The sequence below is a fragment of the Odocoileus virginianus genome, chromosome 4 (genome assembly GCF_023699985.2).
Source record: "Odocoileus virginianus isolate 20LAN1187 ecotype Illinois chromosome 4, Ovbor_1.2, whole genome shotgun sequence".
NCBI lineage: Eukaryota > Metazoa > Chordata > Mammalia > Artiodactyla > Cervidae > Odocoileus > Odocoileus virginianus.
The window spans coordinates 9,560,308-9,577,042 of record NC_069677.1 but is presented as its reverse complement, the minus strand read 5'-3'; the positions used below and the strand labels follow the sequence as shown (position 1 = coordinate 9,577,042).

The 16,735-nt window shown below is 40.5% G+C and overlaps 3 protein-coding genes across 6 annotated transcripts in view; 2 read left to right on the top strand and 1 right to left on the bottom strand.

Moving 5' to 3' along the window:
- The window catches only part of PARP9 (poly(ADP-ribose) polymerase family member 9), a 33,793-nt gene extending 29,460 nt beyond the window's left edge, over positions 1-4,333 (top strand). For 3 of the 4 annotated variants that reach the window (XM_020912758.2, XM_020912756.2, XM_070466060.1), the window contains exons 10-11: positions 399-573; positions 3,516-4,333. In XM_020912758.2, coding sequence (XP_020768417.2) covers positions 399-573; positions 3,516-3,886 — 546 coding nt within the window. In that variant the 3' untranslated portion in view covers positions 3,887-4,333. The remainder of the gene's footprint in view (positions 1-398; positions 574-3,515) is intronic. The other variant, XM_020912760.2, reaches the window with a different exon arrangement.
- Positions 1-12,263, bottom strand: part of DTX3L (deltex E3 ubiquitin ligase 3L) — a 50,692-nt gene extending 38,429 nt beyond the window's left edge. Inside the window, exons 1-3 of the mRNA XM_020912763.2 lie at positions 12,159-12,263; positions 10,665-10,694; positions 1,136-1,315 (exon numbers count right to left, since the gene is read on the bottom strand). The gene's annotated coding sequence lies outside the window, so the exon portion shown is untranslated. The remainder of the gene's footprint in view (positions 1-1,135; positions 1,316-10,664; positions 10,695-12,158) is intronic.
- A 168-nt stretch (positions 12,264-12,431) lies between these two features.
- Positions 12,432-16,735, top strand: part of KPNA1 (karyopherin subunit alpha 1) — a 70,815-nt gene continuing 66,511 nt past the window's right edge. The window contains 1 exon segment of the mRNA XM_020912770.2: positions 12,432-12,516. The gene's annotated coding sequence lies outside the window, so the exon portion shown is untranslated.

Sequence of the window (16,735 nt, the reverse complement as noted above, 5' to 3'; positions counted from 1 at the left end):
TCTTGCCTGGAGAATCTCTTGAACGGAGGAGCCCGGTGGGCTATAGTCCATGGGGTCACAAAGAGTCAGACCTGACTGAGCGACTTCACTTTCAAAACTATAAGCTTTAGGAGAGCAAAGACTGTGTCTGCACTTGTCTATTTCATTACTAGTTCCTGGCACATAGCAATGGCTCAGTTAATTTTTATTAAAGAAGGGACAGGGAATTTTGAAGAGATAAAAGTCAAAATAGGAGAAAGTTGGAGTCAGCAGAGACTCTTCTGCAACTTTATATGAAAAGCAAATCACATGCAAAGTAATAAACACATAAGTGCTTTTCTTTTTGAATTAGAGTATCAGGCAATTTAAGTAGCATTTCTCCAGCATCTTTTTCAGTTTTTCATTTCCTTGGGCTGTAGGTAGAGAAGATAGACAATGTGCTTCTCATGGCTGCCTTCCAAGAAAGGAAGAAAATGATGGAAGGGAGAACCCCTGGAAAACCTGTGAGCTACAGGTTGTTTCAGCAAGTCCCACATCAGTTCTGCAAAATGGTATGCAGAGTTGGCTTTCACCAAGTGTACTCCGTGCCCTGCGGTAGGTGTCAGCCCCTCATAGTTGGGTTACTGTATGTGGGAGTTGGCGAGCAGACATCATCAGGTGACTCACCACTAATAGCATTTGTTCCTTCAGTGAGGATGTCATCTACACCTGGGATTTAGTGGTAAAGTCATTTGGAAAGGGTAATATTTAAAATTTATCTTTTATTTATTTTGTGGCTGGTGGGTTTTATTTTGATGAAAGTGTTTGCAGTAAGAACTACAGTTCAAAAGAAAAAAAAGAACTACAGTTCACTGTTCTTCCCCATTCTGTGTTTGTGGCCTCTACAGAGAGTACCCTGGAGATTTTTTCTTATCTTGACAAAAAATTATTATTAACACTACCAAGCCATCTTCCACCTTAATTAAAAGAGCATTTTCCTGAATTTAATAAAGTTGGTCTTTTCTCTTCCATCCTTTTCATTTCCTGTAGCTGCTAGCAAATGAATTAGGCATCATCTGGCAGGTGAAATGAATATTTTAAGTTCCTTCTCAGTTATGGGAGTTCTATGTATAGTAGCTTCTATGTCTCAGTTATAAAAAAATATTGCATATTTTACCTCTGTATTTTCCACTTTAAATCTCTCCAGATGAAGGTAAGAAGTTTTTGTAGCCATCACAGAGGATACCTGGCAATGCAGCTTGATTTTGCCTGGTCCATTAAAGATGTAGCTCTTGATCTTTACCTTCCAAATATGTAGCATGATCCTTGTTGTAGAGCCTACTCCAAGTCGTGATTTCTGGAAAGCAAAGAAAGGGTCTGGGAATCATCTTCTCTGCCCCAGAGAAAACATAAGCAATACCATAAGCAATAAGGGTAAAAATTGAATATGAACAATTTTTCATCTGGAAATACAAACTGATAAATGAATCCTCACCAAGAAGTTTTTGAGTATAACCAGGAAAGTGATAATCAGAATGATCCTTTCATTGGCAAATTCTTAAAAATTCACAACTCCCATTTGCTTCTAAACCCATTGTAACTGGCTCTTCTGCACTCCACCACTACCCCTTCTATTTTAATTTAAACTATTCTAAAAACATCAAGATCCTCCTATTTTTCAAATCCAGCAAGTGCCTTCTTTTCAGTTCTGTGACAGGTACTGCTAATTGCCTACCCAATATCTGTATATATTTCTTCTCCAAACAGCTAAGACACACACCATTTTCCCAAGGAAGACAGTCCTAGACACTCATCTTGTCTCATCATCAGTCTCAAGTTCAGGCAATCTTCTCTTAAAGCTTAGAGGCAAAGCAATCGTCCTAATACACTCATTGTATAATGATGTGAGAGCGAGCAGGAAAATTGCAATAAAAACTCCGCATTTCGAAAGGGGAGAAGGAAAACACACAAGTCACTGGTCTGTACCACTAACCACATGCTGCTGAACTGGAATAGTAAGAACTCTATTCGGGGAGTGAAGTAAGACCCTTGTTTGCACTCTGGGGAAATCTTCATTTTGTATTGCTGCCTTTGGTCAGTTCTAGGTGCACTGCTCACCAGGGGTCCATGGCTTGCCCCAGGGGTCTAGAATGCTCCCAGGCTTCTGATAGCCGGACTTGTAGGGGTTTTTTTTCAGCCATACAGCTCCTTTAAAAACTAAGCAGCATGAGGCCTGTTTGTTTCTGGCCAAGTTTGTGTCTTTTTAATCCAGCCAAAGATCCTGTCTCCATCTAGTCTTTAAGCTTCAAGATTCCAGTCTTTTACCTACTGGCCTCTGTGCTCTGTTCGTCTCCCCAGCCTTTAGCGTAACAGCCACTACTTTGAGGCAAATCAGACGGTAGATTCAGTGGGGAGATACTACTCATAATGTGACTTGTGCCAATGTGTCTGGTGAGAATGCTTAACTGCAGGTGCCTGAAAGAAGTGTCCTCTGCTAGATAAACCCTTGTTGTTGTTCAGTCATTCAGTCATGTCCGACTTTGCAACCCCATGGACTGCAGCATGCCAGGCTTCCCTGTCCTCCACTATCTCCAGGGTTTGCTCAAACTCATGTCCACTGAGTCAGTGATGCTATCTAACCATCTCATCCTCTGCTGCCCCTTTCTCCTTTTGCCTTCAATCTTTCCCAGCATCAGAGTCTTTTCCAATGAGTTGGCTCTTCGTACCCGATAGCTAAAGTATTGGAGCTTCAGCTGCAGCACCAGTTCATTCAGTAACTGCCTCAGGGCTTGGTCTGAAGTCAAGCTGTGGGGTTGGGATGTGATGGGGTCAGACTTTGACTGTGCCTGAGGCCCAGTAAACCTGACACCTTTTCTTTCTCTAATATTCACCCATCATCTCTAACCGACAAGGCAGGGTTTTAGGCCCTGGCATCATACCCAAGCTCTAGGACACTTCCTCATACGCAGTAAAGTGACTTCAAGCTGCAGATCTAGAGACTTTTCTGTTCCTCACTATGGGTGTGTTTCAAGGGCCAGAAGTAATAGGGCAGGTGAACGATTACATGGCATGATTTCAGGGATACCAGGAAAACTGCCCTGGGTCTTTGTTGCTGCACAGGCTTTTCTCTAGTTGTAGCGAGCAGGGGCTACTCTCTAGTTGCAGTGTGCAGGCTTCTCATCGCGGTGGCTATCTTAGGAGCATGGGCTCTAGGGCGTGTGGGCTTCAGTATTTGCAGCTCCCAGCTCCAGAGCATAGGCTCAATAGTTGTGACACACAGGCTTAGTTGCTCTGTGGCATGTAGGGATCTTCCCTGATCAGGGATCAAACCCATGTCTCCTGCATTGGCAGGAGGATTCTTTACCACTGAGCCAGCGGGGAAGCCCTATTAGTGATAATTTGTCACCGCTGAACAACTTTGGGTGTCTTCGCTTCAGACACAGGGACTTGAGATCAGGAACTGGTATTTGGAGGACTAGCAAGTGAATACATATTAGTACCCAAATAGGCAATACAGTTTGTCAGATCATAATAATCTTTATTTTTTCTCTTATCAGACCAAAAATATGGAGCTGGAATATACTTCACCAAGAACCTCAAAAACATAGCACATAGGATCAAGAAAACATCTGCCACAGATAAGCTAATCTGTGTGTTTGAAGCTGAAGTACTCACAGGCTCCTTCTGCCAGGGTAATCAGTTAAATATTGTTCCCCCACCATTGCATCCTGGAGCCATAGATAGCCATGACAGTGTGGTTGACAATGTTTCCAGCCCTGAAACCTTTGTCATTTTTAGTAACACACAGGCTGTGCCCCAGTATTTGTGGACTTGCATCCAGGATCATGTACAGGGTTACTCAGGACAAATGATGCACTCTCCACAGCAGTCTTACAGGATATTCTCAAGTGGCAGCTCTGTTGATTAACCTCTACATTATTTGAACAACAAAAATGACCTTGCTTTGGAGGAACTAATCAAATAATAACCATCGGTGACTCAAAGAATGGTTTGAATATGTCAAATAGGTTGTCTTTATGGACTGTCTTTATGTAGCTGAAGGATCAGCTACAAACCAGCATCTTAGTGCCTTCATCTTTGTCTCTGTCTCTTGCGGTTGGGGTGGATAGATACCAACTAAAACACTTTCAGGACTATGCCCTCTCCTTCAAGTTGTCTTTTCATCTTCTTTACCGTAGGTAACAGCAAATATGCTTTATATGTAGTGAAGACATTTTCCAGTATATAATCCAAATCCTTTTATTTTGTAAAATGATAATAGTGTAACATATTAAGACAGCAAGATGATTTCAGATTTTCCAGAAAGTCTTACAAAGTGCTTTGGATATAAAAATAAACACCTTTGTCAAAGTAACTGGCTCTGAAAATTATGTGTAAAATGAAATTATTTGGAGTGGAAGGATACCAGAAGGCTGATATTCTACTGATCCCCTTTTTGGATTGAGCTTTTTCAACCAATGCCACTCAAGCACCATGAGGCAAAATTAATTCATCCAATATATCTTGGTCACTAATGTGTTTATGTCACTTTCTGGGTGCTGGGAATATGATGCTGGACAAGACAAATGTCTTCCTAAAGCCTCCAACCTAAATAATCAGAAAGGCAGCTATGGACAGCTTAACAAGTGTGACTTGGTATAACAAAGAGGAATTACAAATTCTTTGGAAAAATTTGAGGAGAGGGATACATGAATCTGGGGTTGGGAGGAAGTCCTTCTAAAAGAAAATGAAACTCAAGTTGAGACCTGAAGAATTTTTAAGTTAGGTAAATTAAGGATAGAGCACACTGGGAGCAGAGTTGCAAGAGTATCTTGTGCAGAGTTCTTAAAAAGCCTGAATCTACTGACTGCGCTCATACTTGACTTCAGATTTCTGCCATGTAGTAGCCAGCTAATCTCAGCAGGTGTCTCTTTCCTATTCTGAGATCAATATTTCTCTACACTTCCAGACTTTCCTGACCCTCCTATCCTCAACCTCTTATCTAGAATACTTCTTCTTCCTCATCTTACTTTAACCAGCATTCTTCATCTTGAAAGAAGCATATTTATCTTCTCGTATGGTACTGCCCTTGAATTTGGGGCAAGAGGCATCCCACCATGGACTTCCAGTTTGAGAGGATTTCACTCTGACCTCCATCTGGCCATGTCTATCTCCACAAGGTGAGGAATGCATGGGGTCAAGCGAATGTGTCCATTTGGGACCCGCACACCTCACTTCTAAGCCACCTACTAGGTACCTGGAAATTCTAATTTCCTGGCTAAATAGTTCCAAGTCTTTCTAGGGCCTGATTGGGCCTCTTCCTCAGGTGGTTCCTTCCAAGGGTGGACTGTTCCACAGCCTACATCAAGAATGGTCATGGGGTGACTGTTTTCAGGAATGGAGCTTGGACATGAGGGCTGATGTGTTCACAGGTCTGTGCATGAGGCTGTGATACAAAGCCAAGGGTGAGAGGACTGATCTGAAATATCTAGCTTATGTTTAACAGAGATTTCAAAACATGATGGAGGACAGGCAGTGTTCACAAGGATAAGAAAAAAAACACACACAAATTCATACCAAGAAACATTGAAACTGTAGGCCACCAAAGAGGTGAACTTAAAAGCAGGCAGAGAGAACAGTCATTCAAGTCACCTACAAAGGAATGACAATTAGACTGACAACATATTTCTTGTTGTAGGCAGTATAATGTCCTCCCTCTGCCCTTGCAAACATGTCCATACCTTAACCTTCTGAATCTGTGAATATATTACCTTACATGGCAAAAGTCATTTTGCAGATGTGATTAAAGTTACCCTTCAGATGGGAAGAGTTACCAGGATTATCCAGGTGGGCCTAGTCTAATCACCTAAGGGATGGCAGCATGAGAAGAGTTTGATGCCCTGTGCTTGTTCTGAGATGTAGGGGACTATATGCAAGGACCAGTGAGAAGCTTCTAGGGGCTAAGGGTGGCCTTTAACTGACAACCAGCAAGGAAACTGAGATCTTAATCCTTTAACTGCATGGAACTGAATTCTGCCAATACCTGGAGTGAACGAGGAAATGGACTCAAAAGCTTCCAGAAAGGAGTGAAGCCTGCTAACACTTTGATTTTAGCCCAGTGAGTCCTACACATGACTTCTGACCTATAGAACTATGAAGCAGTATAGTTGTGCTCTTTTAAGTCCCTAAAGTTGTGCTAATTTGTTATGGCAGTAATAGAAAACTAATCCTGAAGCCTGAAGGCATTAGTGTAATATTTTCAAAGGGCTGAGAAAAATGAACTGTTAACCTAGAACTCCATAATTAGCCAAACTTTTATTTTGCCTTAATTTTTGAATAAAGACACTCTCAGACCATCAAGAATGGAATTTACCAACAGTAGATAAACTTTCATTAAGGAAGTTAATATTTAAAGGATATGATTCAGGGAGGAGGTGGAAAACACAAAAATCTAGGCTGCAAGAAGGCAGGATAAACAAAAAATGATAAGTATGTAAATGGTAAATAATCATTGTATATAAACAATTAATAACTTGGAGATTAAATAAGACTGAAATAAAACACTGAGAAAAAAGAACCATGTAAAAAAGTAAAATGGTGGAGTAATGAATACAGTTAAGTAGTTAAAAGGGATTTAAAGTCCTTGTGTTGTTCAAGAGATTAGTATTATTAAGTTTATTATGTAGATTAAAATTTAAGGGCAGCCACTGAAGGAAGTAATGTACCTAACTTCTAAATAGTAGACAAAAAAGAAAAAGTAGTTAAAAAATCCAAAAAAAGGCAAATTGGAGAAGAGGCAAAAAAGAATCAGAGTTAGTTTAACCATGATACCAAAAGATAGACAACAGTACAAGATAGGAAAAGTACAGATACTCACTTACATAAATAGATTCACAAATTCTAATAAAAATATTAATAAATGTAATTCAGTTCTGTATAAATAAATTATGGTTGAGTTGGGTTTATTTCAGAAATGCAAATACAGATTAACTTTAGAATATCTATTGATGTAACTCACTATATAACTATATTAAAGGTTATGTTCATTTCAATATGTAGAGAGAAATCATCTGATAAAGAATTTATAAAAGGATATCTACCAAAGACCTAGAGCAAGCGTCATATTTCATGGTAAAACATTAGAGTGATTCCCTACAAAATCAGGATGAGACAATGCTGCTTCCTATCACCATTTATCTTTAGCAGTGTATTAGAGCTCCTGTCAAGCACAGTAGAGAACAAACCAAAAGACTAAAATTGGAGAAACAAAAGTGTCATTAAATCACTGGAAATATGATTGTCTATAGAAAGTCCAAGAAAATCTGGAGACAAATTACTAGAATTAATAAAAGCATCCTGCAAAATTCTAAATAGGAATTTATGTAATCAATTTCATTTCTATGCATGAGAAACAGTAAATGTAACCAATTTTAACCAATATTATAGCAACAGAAAAAATAATACAACTAGAATTAAATTTACAAAAGATATATAAACATTTCACGAAAAAATGACAAAAAATCATTGAAAGGAATCAAAGATGACCTAAATAATGGAGAGATACTATATCTCATTAAGAGGAAGCCTCAATGTAATAGAGATGTCTATACTCCAAAAATTTAATCTCATCAATTCAATATAATTTCAATCAAAATCTTAAGAGGTTTTCTTCATAGGAGCTGATGGAGTAATTATAAAACATATTAAACAAAAAGGTACAAGAAGATCCAAGACAATTTTAATGAAGAAAAACAAAGTGGAGGTGACTTGACCTGTAATGTACTATGACTTATCATATTACTACAGTAATTAAGATGTGTTATTGGTGTAGGGATAGACAAAGAGACCAACTGGACAGAATAGAAAGCTCCAAAACAGACCTGTGCCAATATGGAACCTTGAGAATATGTGTGTTTTGAATACATGTATCAAATGTATATGTATTGACTACCCCCCAAATATGTAAATTTATATGATAAGGAGAGAATTAGAGTGAAACAAATTAACATGCCGGTTCTCCAAAACTGTCTAATAATCCTTGAAGAGGCCCAGAGGAGTCTAGAAAAGGATGAACCAACTGAACCTGGATTATTCAATATTATATGCATGTTGTGACAAAATTTCAAAAAATAAAAAACCAATTTGTTGGAAATAAGACTGTTTCAGACTTAAAAGAAAAAAAAGGTCCTTAGGAAAAAGCAGGGCTTCCAGGTAGCTCAGTGGTAAAGAATCCGCCTACCAATGCAGAAGACACTGATTCAATCCCTGATTTGGGAAGATCCCACGTGCTGTGCAGCAACTGAGCCCATGTGCCATAACTACTGAGCCTGTGCTCTAGAGCCCATGTGAGGGCAACTCCTCAAGCTCCTGTGTCACAGAGCCCGTACTCTGCAACAAGAGAAGCCACCGCAGTGAGAAGCCCGCGCACTACAACTAGAGAGTAGCCTGTGCCCTGCCACAAGTGGAGAAAATCCTGAAGACCTAGCTCAGCCAAAAATAAATATTTTTTAAAAAAGAAAACATAACCAAATTAAACAGAATTTTCTGAATTTCTTCACTAAAACTGTAAATTCATTTGGAATCTAACTTCAACTTCACAAGTTCAAATTACTTCTGTGGTTTAAAACCATTTTCCCTGGGGAAGAGAGATCTAACTTTTGATGACATACATGTGCTTCAGAGTGTTTTACAAACAATGGCCTTTTTAGATATGGAGACGGTTAATTTACATGTATGGATGTGAGAGTTGGACCATAAAGAAAGCTGAGCACCAAAGAATTGATGCTTTTGAACTGTGGTGTGTTGAAGAAGACTCTTGAGAGTCCCTTGGACTGCAAGGAGATCCAGCCAGTCCATACCAAAGGAAGTCAGTCCTGAATATTCCTTGGAACGACTGATGCTGAAGCTGAAACGCCAGTACTTTGTCCACCTGATGCGAAGAACCAACTCATTGGAAAAGACCCTGATGCTGGGAAAGATTGAAGGAAGGAGGAGAAGGGGATGACACAGGATGAGATGGTTAGATGGCATCACTGACTCGATGGACATGAGTTTGAGTAAGCTCCGGGAGTTGGTGATGAGCAGGGAAGCCTGGTGTGCTGCAGTCCATGGGGTCACAGAGTTGGGCACGGCTGAGCAACTGAACTGAACTGAATTTACAGATGCAAAGGACTTGACTGACAAACAGTTGATTTACCAAGAAAGTCTGCAGATACAAAAATCGGTGGTCATTTGGGAGAATTGGAAACAAATTCCTACAATTTTAAAAACCTGCTGCGCTAATAATTAAAATCCTAACTCTTCTTTGCTCAAACACACATTTGTACCAACAATAGCAAGAATTAGTACTATGCAGGCAGAGGAACAGAGCTGCAAGTCAAAAGTAATTTTGTATTTGGCTATATTCAGTTTTACCATTATGTAAAAGAATACATATCTTAAATTTTTGGGCAGTTCAGAGAAATACTGATGAAAAAGGAAACAAGAAAGAATAAAAATATCCCATTTTATCATGGGACAGAAACATATCATTGTTTTTTTAATGAGATAGAATATCTTTTTAAATAGTTCTATTGTATTTATATTCTCCTTTACAAAATTCCTTCATTTATGTATCTTAAGAATATATTATAATATAGCTTACAAAAGTTGAATATGCAAGAGTTTCTAAAAAAAGTTAAAATAAGTTGCCAAACCAGACGGAAACAAAAATATTGTTATGAAAAGTTGTATTTTTTTCCACAAATTATTTTCTTAATTAGTCATGTTCAGAAAAGAGAATTTTACTCCACACTGCTTGTGGAGTAGAAGTAGGCATAACCACTTGTGAAGTAATCTGACAATATCTAGTATATTAGTTTTCCATTGCTGTGGAACAATTACCAGAAACCCAGTGTCTTAAAACACATTTATTATCTAACAGTTTCTGTGAGCTAGGGTTATAGGCACAGTTGAACTGGTTCCTCTATTCAAGGTCTCACAAAGTTGCAATCAAGGTGTTAGGTTGTCTTCTCCTCTGGAGGCTTGATTGGGAAAGACTCCACTTCTAAGCTCTCTCAGATTATTGGCAGAATTCATTTCCTTGTGGTTGTAGGGTTGAGGCTTCTGACTGGTTGCACCCAGGTTCTAGAAACCATCTACACTTCCCTGCCACCAGGCCCTCTTCACAGGCAGTTTTCAACATGAAAGCTTGCTTCTTCAAAGGCCAGCAGCAGTGTGTCTAACTCTAGTCAGCTAAGATAGAGACATATAATGAAATGTAATCATTTTTACCATATTCTACTGGCCAGAAGTAAGTCATAGGTCCTGCCCACACTCAAAGGGCAGGGCAAAAACAAAGGGCAAAGACCATGGGGGCCATCTTAGAATTCTGCCTAGCACATCTAGTAAGATGCAGTGTCGTAGGATCTAGCAGTTTCCCTGTACCCACGAAGATCCATATAAGACCATTCATAACAGCATTGTTTGTAATAGCAAAACCATTGTTCTATAATGTAAACTTTAAAAATTTTTAAATGCAAAAAGATTTAGTCAGAGAGACGTTAGCTAACAAAACACTATGTATGGTACAATAACATTTTTGTAAAAGTAGCATATTTATAGGAATTCTGCTTCAGCAATGGACTACTATTGTCTTGAACAAGTCTTCCCACCACTGATTACAGCTGGGCAAAATATAATAAACATTAAGGCACTGAGGAGCTTACCACAGCAGTGAGAACTTGTGGGTCCAAGATCTGGAAGAAAGGAAAGGGAACCCATCAGAAGTGAGCATGATGTTTTCTATTATCTTTCCACCTGAAGTTATTGCTAATGCTGAAAGCGGTGGCTGAAAAACCATGTAGAGTTTTTGGCTGTCTCATGGGATTGAAGAGTCTGAATCAAAAGGAAGAGTGAAGTGAAAGTCACGTTTGATTCTTTGTGACTCTGCAATTCTCCAGGCCAGAATACTGGAGTGGGTAGACTTTCTGTTCTCCAGGGGATCTTCCCAACCCAGGGATTGAACTCAAGCCTCCCACATTGCAGGCTGATTCTTTACCAGCTGAGCCACCGGGGAAGCCCAAGAATACTGGAGTGGGTAGCCTATCCCTTCTCCAGCAGATCTTCCTGACCCAGGAATCAAACAGGGGTCTCCTGAATTGCAGGATTCTTTACCAACTGAGCTACCAGGGAAGCCCCAAAAAGGCAGAGATGCCCTAGTAAATACTCCAGACTTTTGGTCAGGACCCTCATGGTATACTCTAACTAGGAGAAAGGGTGAAAAGAAACTGGAAAGAAACTAGTTTTCACAGACCCTAAAGTCCAGCTCTGAATAATATTAATATTAGCTCCTCATTGGAATAAAGTGATATGTCCTCAGCTCAGCTGTGGTGAGGCATTTGTTATTTTTAGTGGCTAAGTCGAGTCTGACTCTTTTGCAACCCCGTGGCCAAGTCTCTCCCTTAGAACACACTCCCTTTCACCAGGGCCGTTGATCGAACTCAACACATCCTAGAAAACACACCTTTAGTGGGAAATACTGATGTGGCAGAAAGACATTCAGGACAAATGAACGCTGCATAGTTTGGTCCTCTCTCCTGCTCTAATGTTACAGTTACCCCATATCTTTCACCCTGCTTCTCCGTGTGTGTTTTAGGTTGATTTGATAAACCATGTTATATGTGAGACTTTATATTCTGTGACCTCTGCTTGGCAGCCTTCAGTCTTTCTCTAGAAGCCACTGGTCAAAAAGAATCCCCCAAAGAGAATTCTGTTAAATTTAACAGTAACAATTATTTGCCCCAAATTTTCGTTGGAGAGCATTTGTTAAGGGTAAAGCCAGCATTCATGTTTCATTTAATTCCTTAATGAATTCTGATACTGCTCAGTGCATTACCAGGCAAAGCGGACGGGAGAGAACCAAAAAGGATATACCCAGAAGTTTTCTCAAACGTGCTGCATGTGAGTGCCTTAGCCATGAGGCGCTGACTTATAACTCTTGTCAAAATCCCTCAGCCTTCATTCATTCCATTATTTATTCAATAAACGTGTTCTAGGTAACAAACGTGTCAGTGGCTAGATATAGACAGAGGTGAGCGAAGATCGACCCGCCGCCCGGGAAAAGCTTCGAAGACAAGACATAACTTTGCAATTCAACTTAAGAACCACCGTTTCATTGTCACTCCAGCATGACTCTCCAACCCTTGTCATTAACTGCCAACCTTCTCAATCGGACCTTCTCCCGGACTCCGGACTCTCCACTGGTTCCCCGCTAACCGCCAGAGCTTCCAAAGACAGTTGAAAGACTACATCTCCCGGCAGCCTCTGCAGCAGGGCTGTGGAGAAGCACGCGCAGGCGCGCGGCCCGGCCCCCGCGCGCAGGCGCACTGCGAACGCCGGCTGAGCTGGGTCTCGCTGTGCTGGGTGCGCGGCGGCGGAGGCGACGAGCGAGGCCTGGTGAGCACCGCGAAGGGGCGAGCCGACTCTTTCGAGGTTGTGTGCAGAAGACGCACGGCAAGCGAGCGAGCGAGGCAGAGGCTCACCCCAGAAGTGGCACCGGGATCGGTTGCCTTGAACCTGGTGAGTGCGGGGCTGTGGCGGCCCCCGACCCCTCCCCCTCCCGCCGGCTGATCCGGCAGTCCTCGGCGGGACCCGGGAGAGGCCCCGCGGCGAGGGCGGGCCGCCGAGTGTGCTCGAGCTCGGGTTCCTGGGCCTGGACACTCGCGGCGCGTCCGTGCGTCACGGGCCCGGTTGTCCTAACGGCCGCGCGGCGGGCGGAGGGGACGGTGGGGGTGGGGAGCGCTGGTGTGTTCGCCATCGGGAACGCCGGTGGAGGCGAGGCGAGGCGAGGCGAGGCGGGGCGGGGCGGGGCGGGGCGGGGTGGCGCGGCAGCCGGGCTGTAAGCGGCGCCGGGGACTGCGGGGCGCAGAGGCTGCGGGGCGGCGAGGAGGCAGCGCGGAGCCAGCGCCGCGCGCCGCCCCCACGCAGGCTGGCGGGGGGCGGGGGTGGGCTGCGCAGAGTGTGCCGTGACTGAGGAAGGTGAGAATAGGGGATTGGGGGTGTGTGTAAAAACCCTAACTGAGACAGTAGGGAACGGTCTGGTCTCGGAAATACACAAGTTTCAGCCAGAGCCGGAGGTTTGGGGGACCGGGGTGGGGGGGGGGGGCGGCGGGCGAGTGGAGACGGCCGACTGCAGTTTACAGATGTCATAACAACATGGGCCTGAAGCGGCTGACAAGGGTGTGGTAATTATAGGAATGACAGAACTTAGTCTGCACACAGCGTGTGTCAGTGGTGATGCGAGGGAAGCTCAAAATGGGAGGAGAGAACTGAAGGATGACTGGAGTCCGGGAAGCCGTCATGAAGGAATGTTTTCGGTTTGAATGGGAGTATTTAATATTCCGCTTTTAAGCAAACGATGTCAAGATAATTCATTTTTAAGGTTTAAATTCTGAATAAACAGTTTGGAAGTAATTTTTTCTAAGCATATTATTAAATAACATTTCTAACTTTTTCACTCCTCTTTTCCTTTAATAAACACTTCCTTAAAAACCTGTTTCTTAGTAGTAGATGAGTAAGTGATTTTCCCCCTTCGTGTTACTTCAAGGCTTATTAGTGACGTTTTTTCCTTTACTTGTTCTTGAGTTTGTAATATTTTGAAAGTAATTCACAAACTATTCCCCTTCCATTTTAAAGATTGAAGAGATGAAATTTCAACTTCAAAGGAAAGGAAGGATGAACTCTGTTGCACTTTTACTGAAATAATTTATTCTTTGATGGCACTATTGTGTTTAACACCGGATTTTTAGTTGGAGAACTTGAGAGAAGTTAAAGGGGTAACGTTTAATGGGCCTTTTTCCAGATACTGTGCTAAATAAATGCTTTTTGTAGAGTAAAAGGTTTAATGCTTACAGTAACTCTGAAGTGTGTTATTTTTTTTTTTTCCTTTTCTGCAGATTAAAGCTTTGAGGGTTAGAGAAGTTAAGTAACTTACCTAGGTGTTCCAGCTCTTGTTAGAACCAGAATCACTGCCATTTTAGGAATTATTTCTCCTCTCCTTTCATACTTCTTGGTTGTGTTTTCTTTTTTTGGCCCATTCATTTTTGGCCCATTCACATGCTCAGAGACTGAGGATGTGGACGTGATCAAGACACTGTTCCTGTCCTCATGGAATTTATAGTGTTGCAGAGAAGACTAACAAATAATGACTATAAATATTGACTGCATAACATTTTATCTGTCATTATAATTGAGCGGGAGCTGTACTGAAAAGCAAAGGAAGTTCAAATGGAACCAAGCAACGTAAGCCTTGAGTGTTTACAGTCTGGTAGAGAAGCAAAACATGCATTTATAAAATCCTAGACTAAGCTAAATGATAGAACTTAACACTTCACCTGAAGTTAGTGTACTTGCATTATGGTACTTTAGATCCTTATAGAAATTCTGTCACAGAACTGAGTTAAAATTTTGTACTTTGACTTTTATCTAGGATTGGAACATGAGAAAAGGAAGATGAAAAAACTCTTCCTTGCTATCAAAGACACTGTTTATAGTTTATTTACTGATCCTTATAAAGTATAAACCTTAAAGACAAGTTCTTTTAAGCCCTCAGTGACAGGCCTTTCTGTTATCTTTCTTTGCTTTAAAAAAAAAATTTAAACAAATGACTGCTTTTATTAGATCATTTCTATTTGTAAGCCATCCTGTTTCTCTTTATGCTTTGGCTATCAGGAGGCTCAGAGCTGTGTTCACCTTTGGTAGTTTTCATAATTTTCCTTAGCCTTGACTGTGTTATAAACTATACCAGATTGTCTGGAATTGCTGCTCTGAGTTGTTTCCTGGACTACTTGTTCTCTGTTGCTCTCAATTTTATTTTTACCTTTTCTCTCTCATTTGAGAGTAGGGTTTATATATTTTATCTACAGTATGTTAGCATAGTGTTTGTTGAATTAATGATAAAGTCTTGATAATTTATGAATTTGTTTTTAAGTCTGTCAGATTGTTTATAGAAGTATGTATGCTCTGTATAAAATCAGTTAAGACTTTTGGCCATGCAAGTAAAGGTGACTGGCATAATGATAAAGATAATTCCCTGTTACTCTCTTTAAGGTTTCTGTATTTTGCAGGGTATTCTGAATTTAGACATAATAATGGAAGAAAACATTGAAAATGGTAAACAATTCAATTAGCTGATTGGGGCTGTTTTCACTCTATTCTTGCTGCAGTAAGTAGGAGGTGGCCCCAAGCCAGCTGGGAGCCAGATAGGACCATCATTAGAAAATTTTTAAGTCTTTGCAGTGACAGAGCAGGGATGAAGACTGATGGAACATACAGTTTTTGTTTGTTTGTTTTTGAAGTTGATAATGCTCCTACACAACAGACCTTAGTGATAAAATAGTTCTGATCTAGTGTATTAGACTAATTGGAACGGTGTTTGAAAGCAGGCAATAATCCAAAATGTGGATAATGAGGATAATCTCCTTCACATAGCAAGAATAATGCTGCACTTCATATACAAAGATAAGTCTGCTTACTCATCATGATTGATTTTTCAGTGTGAGAAGGGATATGTGCTGAGTTGTCCATGAGTCTTTGTATTGTGTGACCAGCAAGGGAGCTTGGGGTCAAAATGGGGGTTTTTAGCTAGGGAGCAGAAAGACAAGCAAAAGTTGCTCTAACATCTGTTGATGGGTCACCTACATCAGGTGTTTTCACCTAATTATCCTTGCAGAACCACATTGAGAAGGTGGTTACATGTATAGGATGGTTAAGTAACTTGTCCTACTTCACAGAGTTAAGTGGTGGAGCTGGGATTCAATCTCAGGGCTATTTGTACTATGTTCTCATCATCATTAAAGCTTGATTTTGTTTTGGTTTGTGGTTCAGTCTTCTCCTCAAATTAGATATAGTTTGTTTAACACCAAGAAATAATATTGTGGAGATCTACTGTACTAAAAGCTGAAAGGCTATTGCTTTACTAGCAATAAAAAATACAATTTTTGAATTAGGATAGTATCTGTAAAACAACTGTTCCCTGTCCCAGTCTTTTCACTTTAGAGGCTACTTATTTATTTCTTTTAGCTGTTTACTCTTTCATACTTATAAATAACTTGCTTCTATTGCTGTTTCTTGATACAGCAGTTTTAGGCATTATCTATTGACTTTCAACATTTACACATATTCTTTAAATATATTTATTTAGATGTTTATTAAGTCAGCATTCAGTTACAACTATGTAAATAATTATAGCAGACTCTGCAGTATATTATGATACCATTTCTTCTCTTAACCAATTTTTGTTTTTCCAGTAGTAATATCTAGTTTCCCTTTTCCATTTGAGGCAGCTGTCCTAGAACCTTCTACCCTTTTAAAGCAATTTGTATGTACTGATTACTTTCTAGGCTTACTGCACAGCCGTCACTCTGAAACTTCTCTTTATGTCACCTTAAAATTTTCTGTGCCCTTCTCTGATATTGGATCTCCAGTTTTCCATGTTTTTTTTTTTTTTTTCACCTCCAGAGAAAGGGTACCTGGGAAGCAAAAACTTTATGGTTTTCAGATCTTTCATGGCTGAAAAAAAGTATTTTACCTATACATGTCATCGATCATTTGAGTATAAAAATCTAGGCTTAAAAAGTTTGGAAGTCATAGTTCCATTATTTTCTGCATTCTAATGTTGCCATTGAAATCCATAGCCATTCTTATTCTTCATTTATTATGTGATCTTCCCTGCCTTTTTCCCAATTTCCAGAAGCTTTTAGAGTTTCATTCTAAACCCCTGAAATTCCATAGTGTGTCT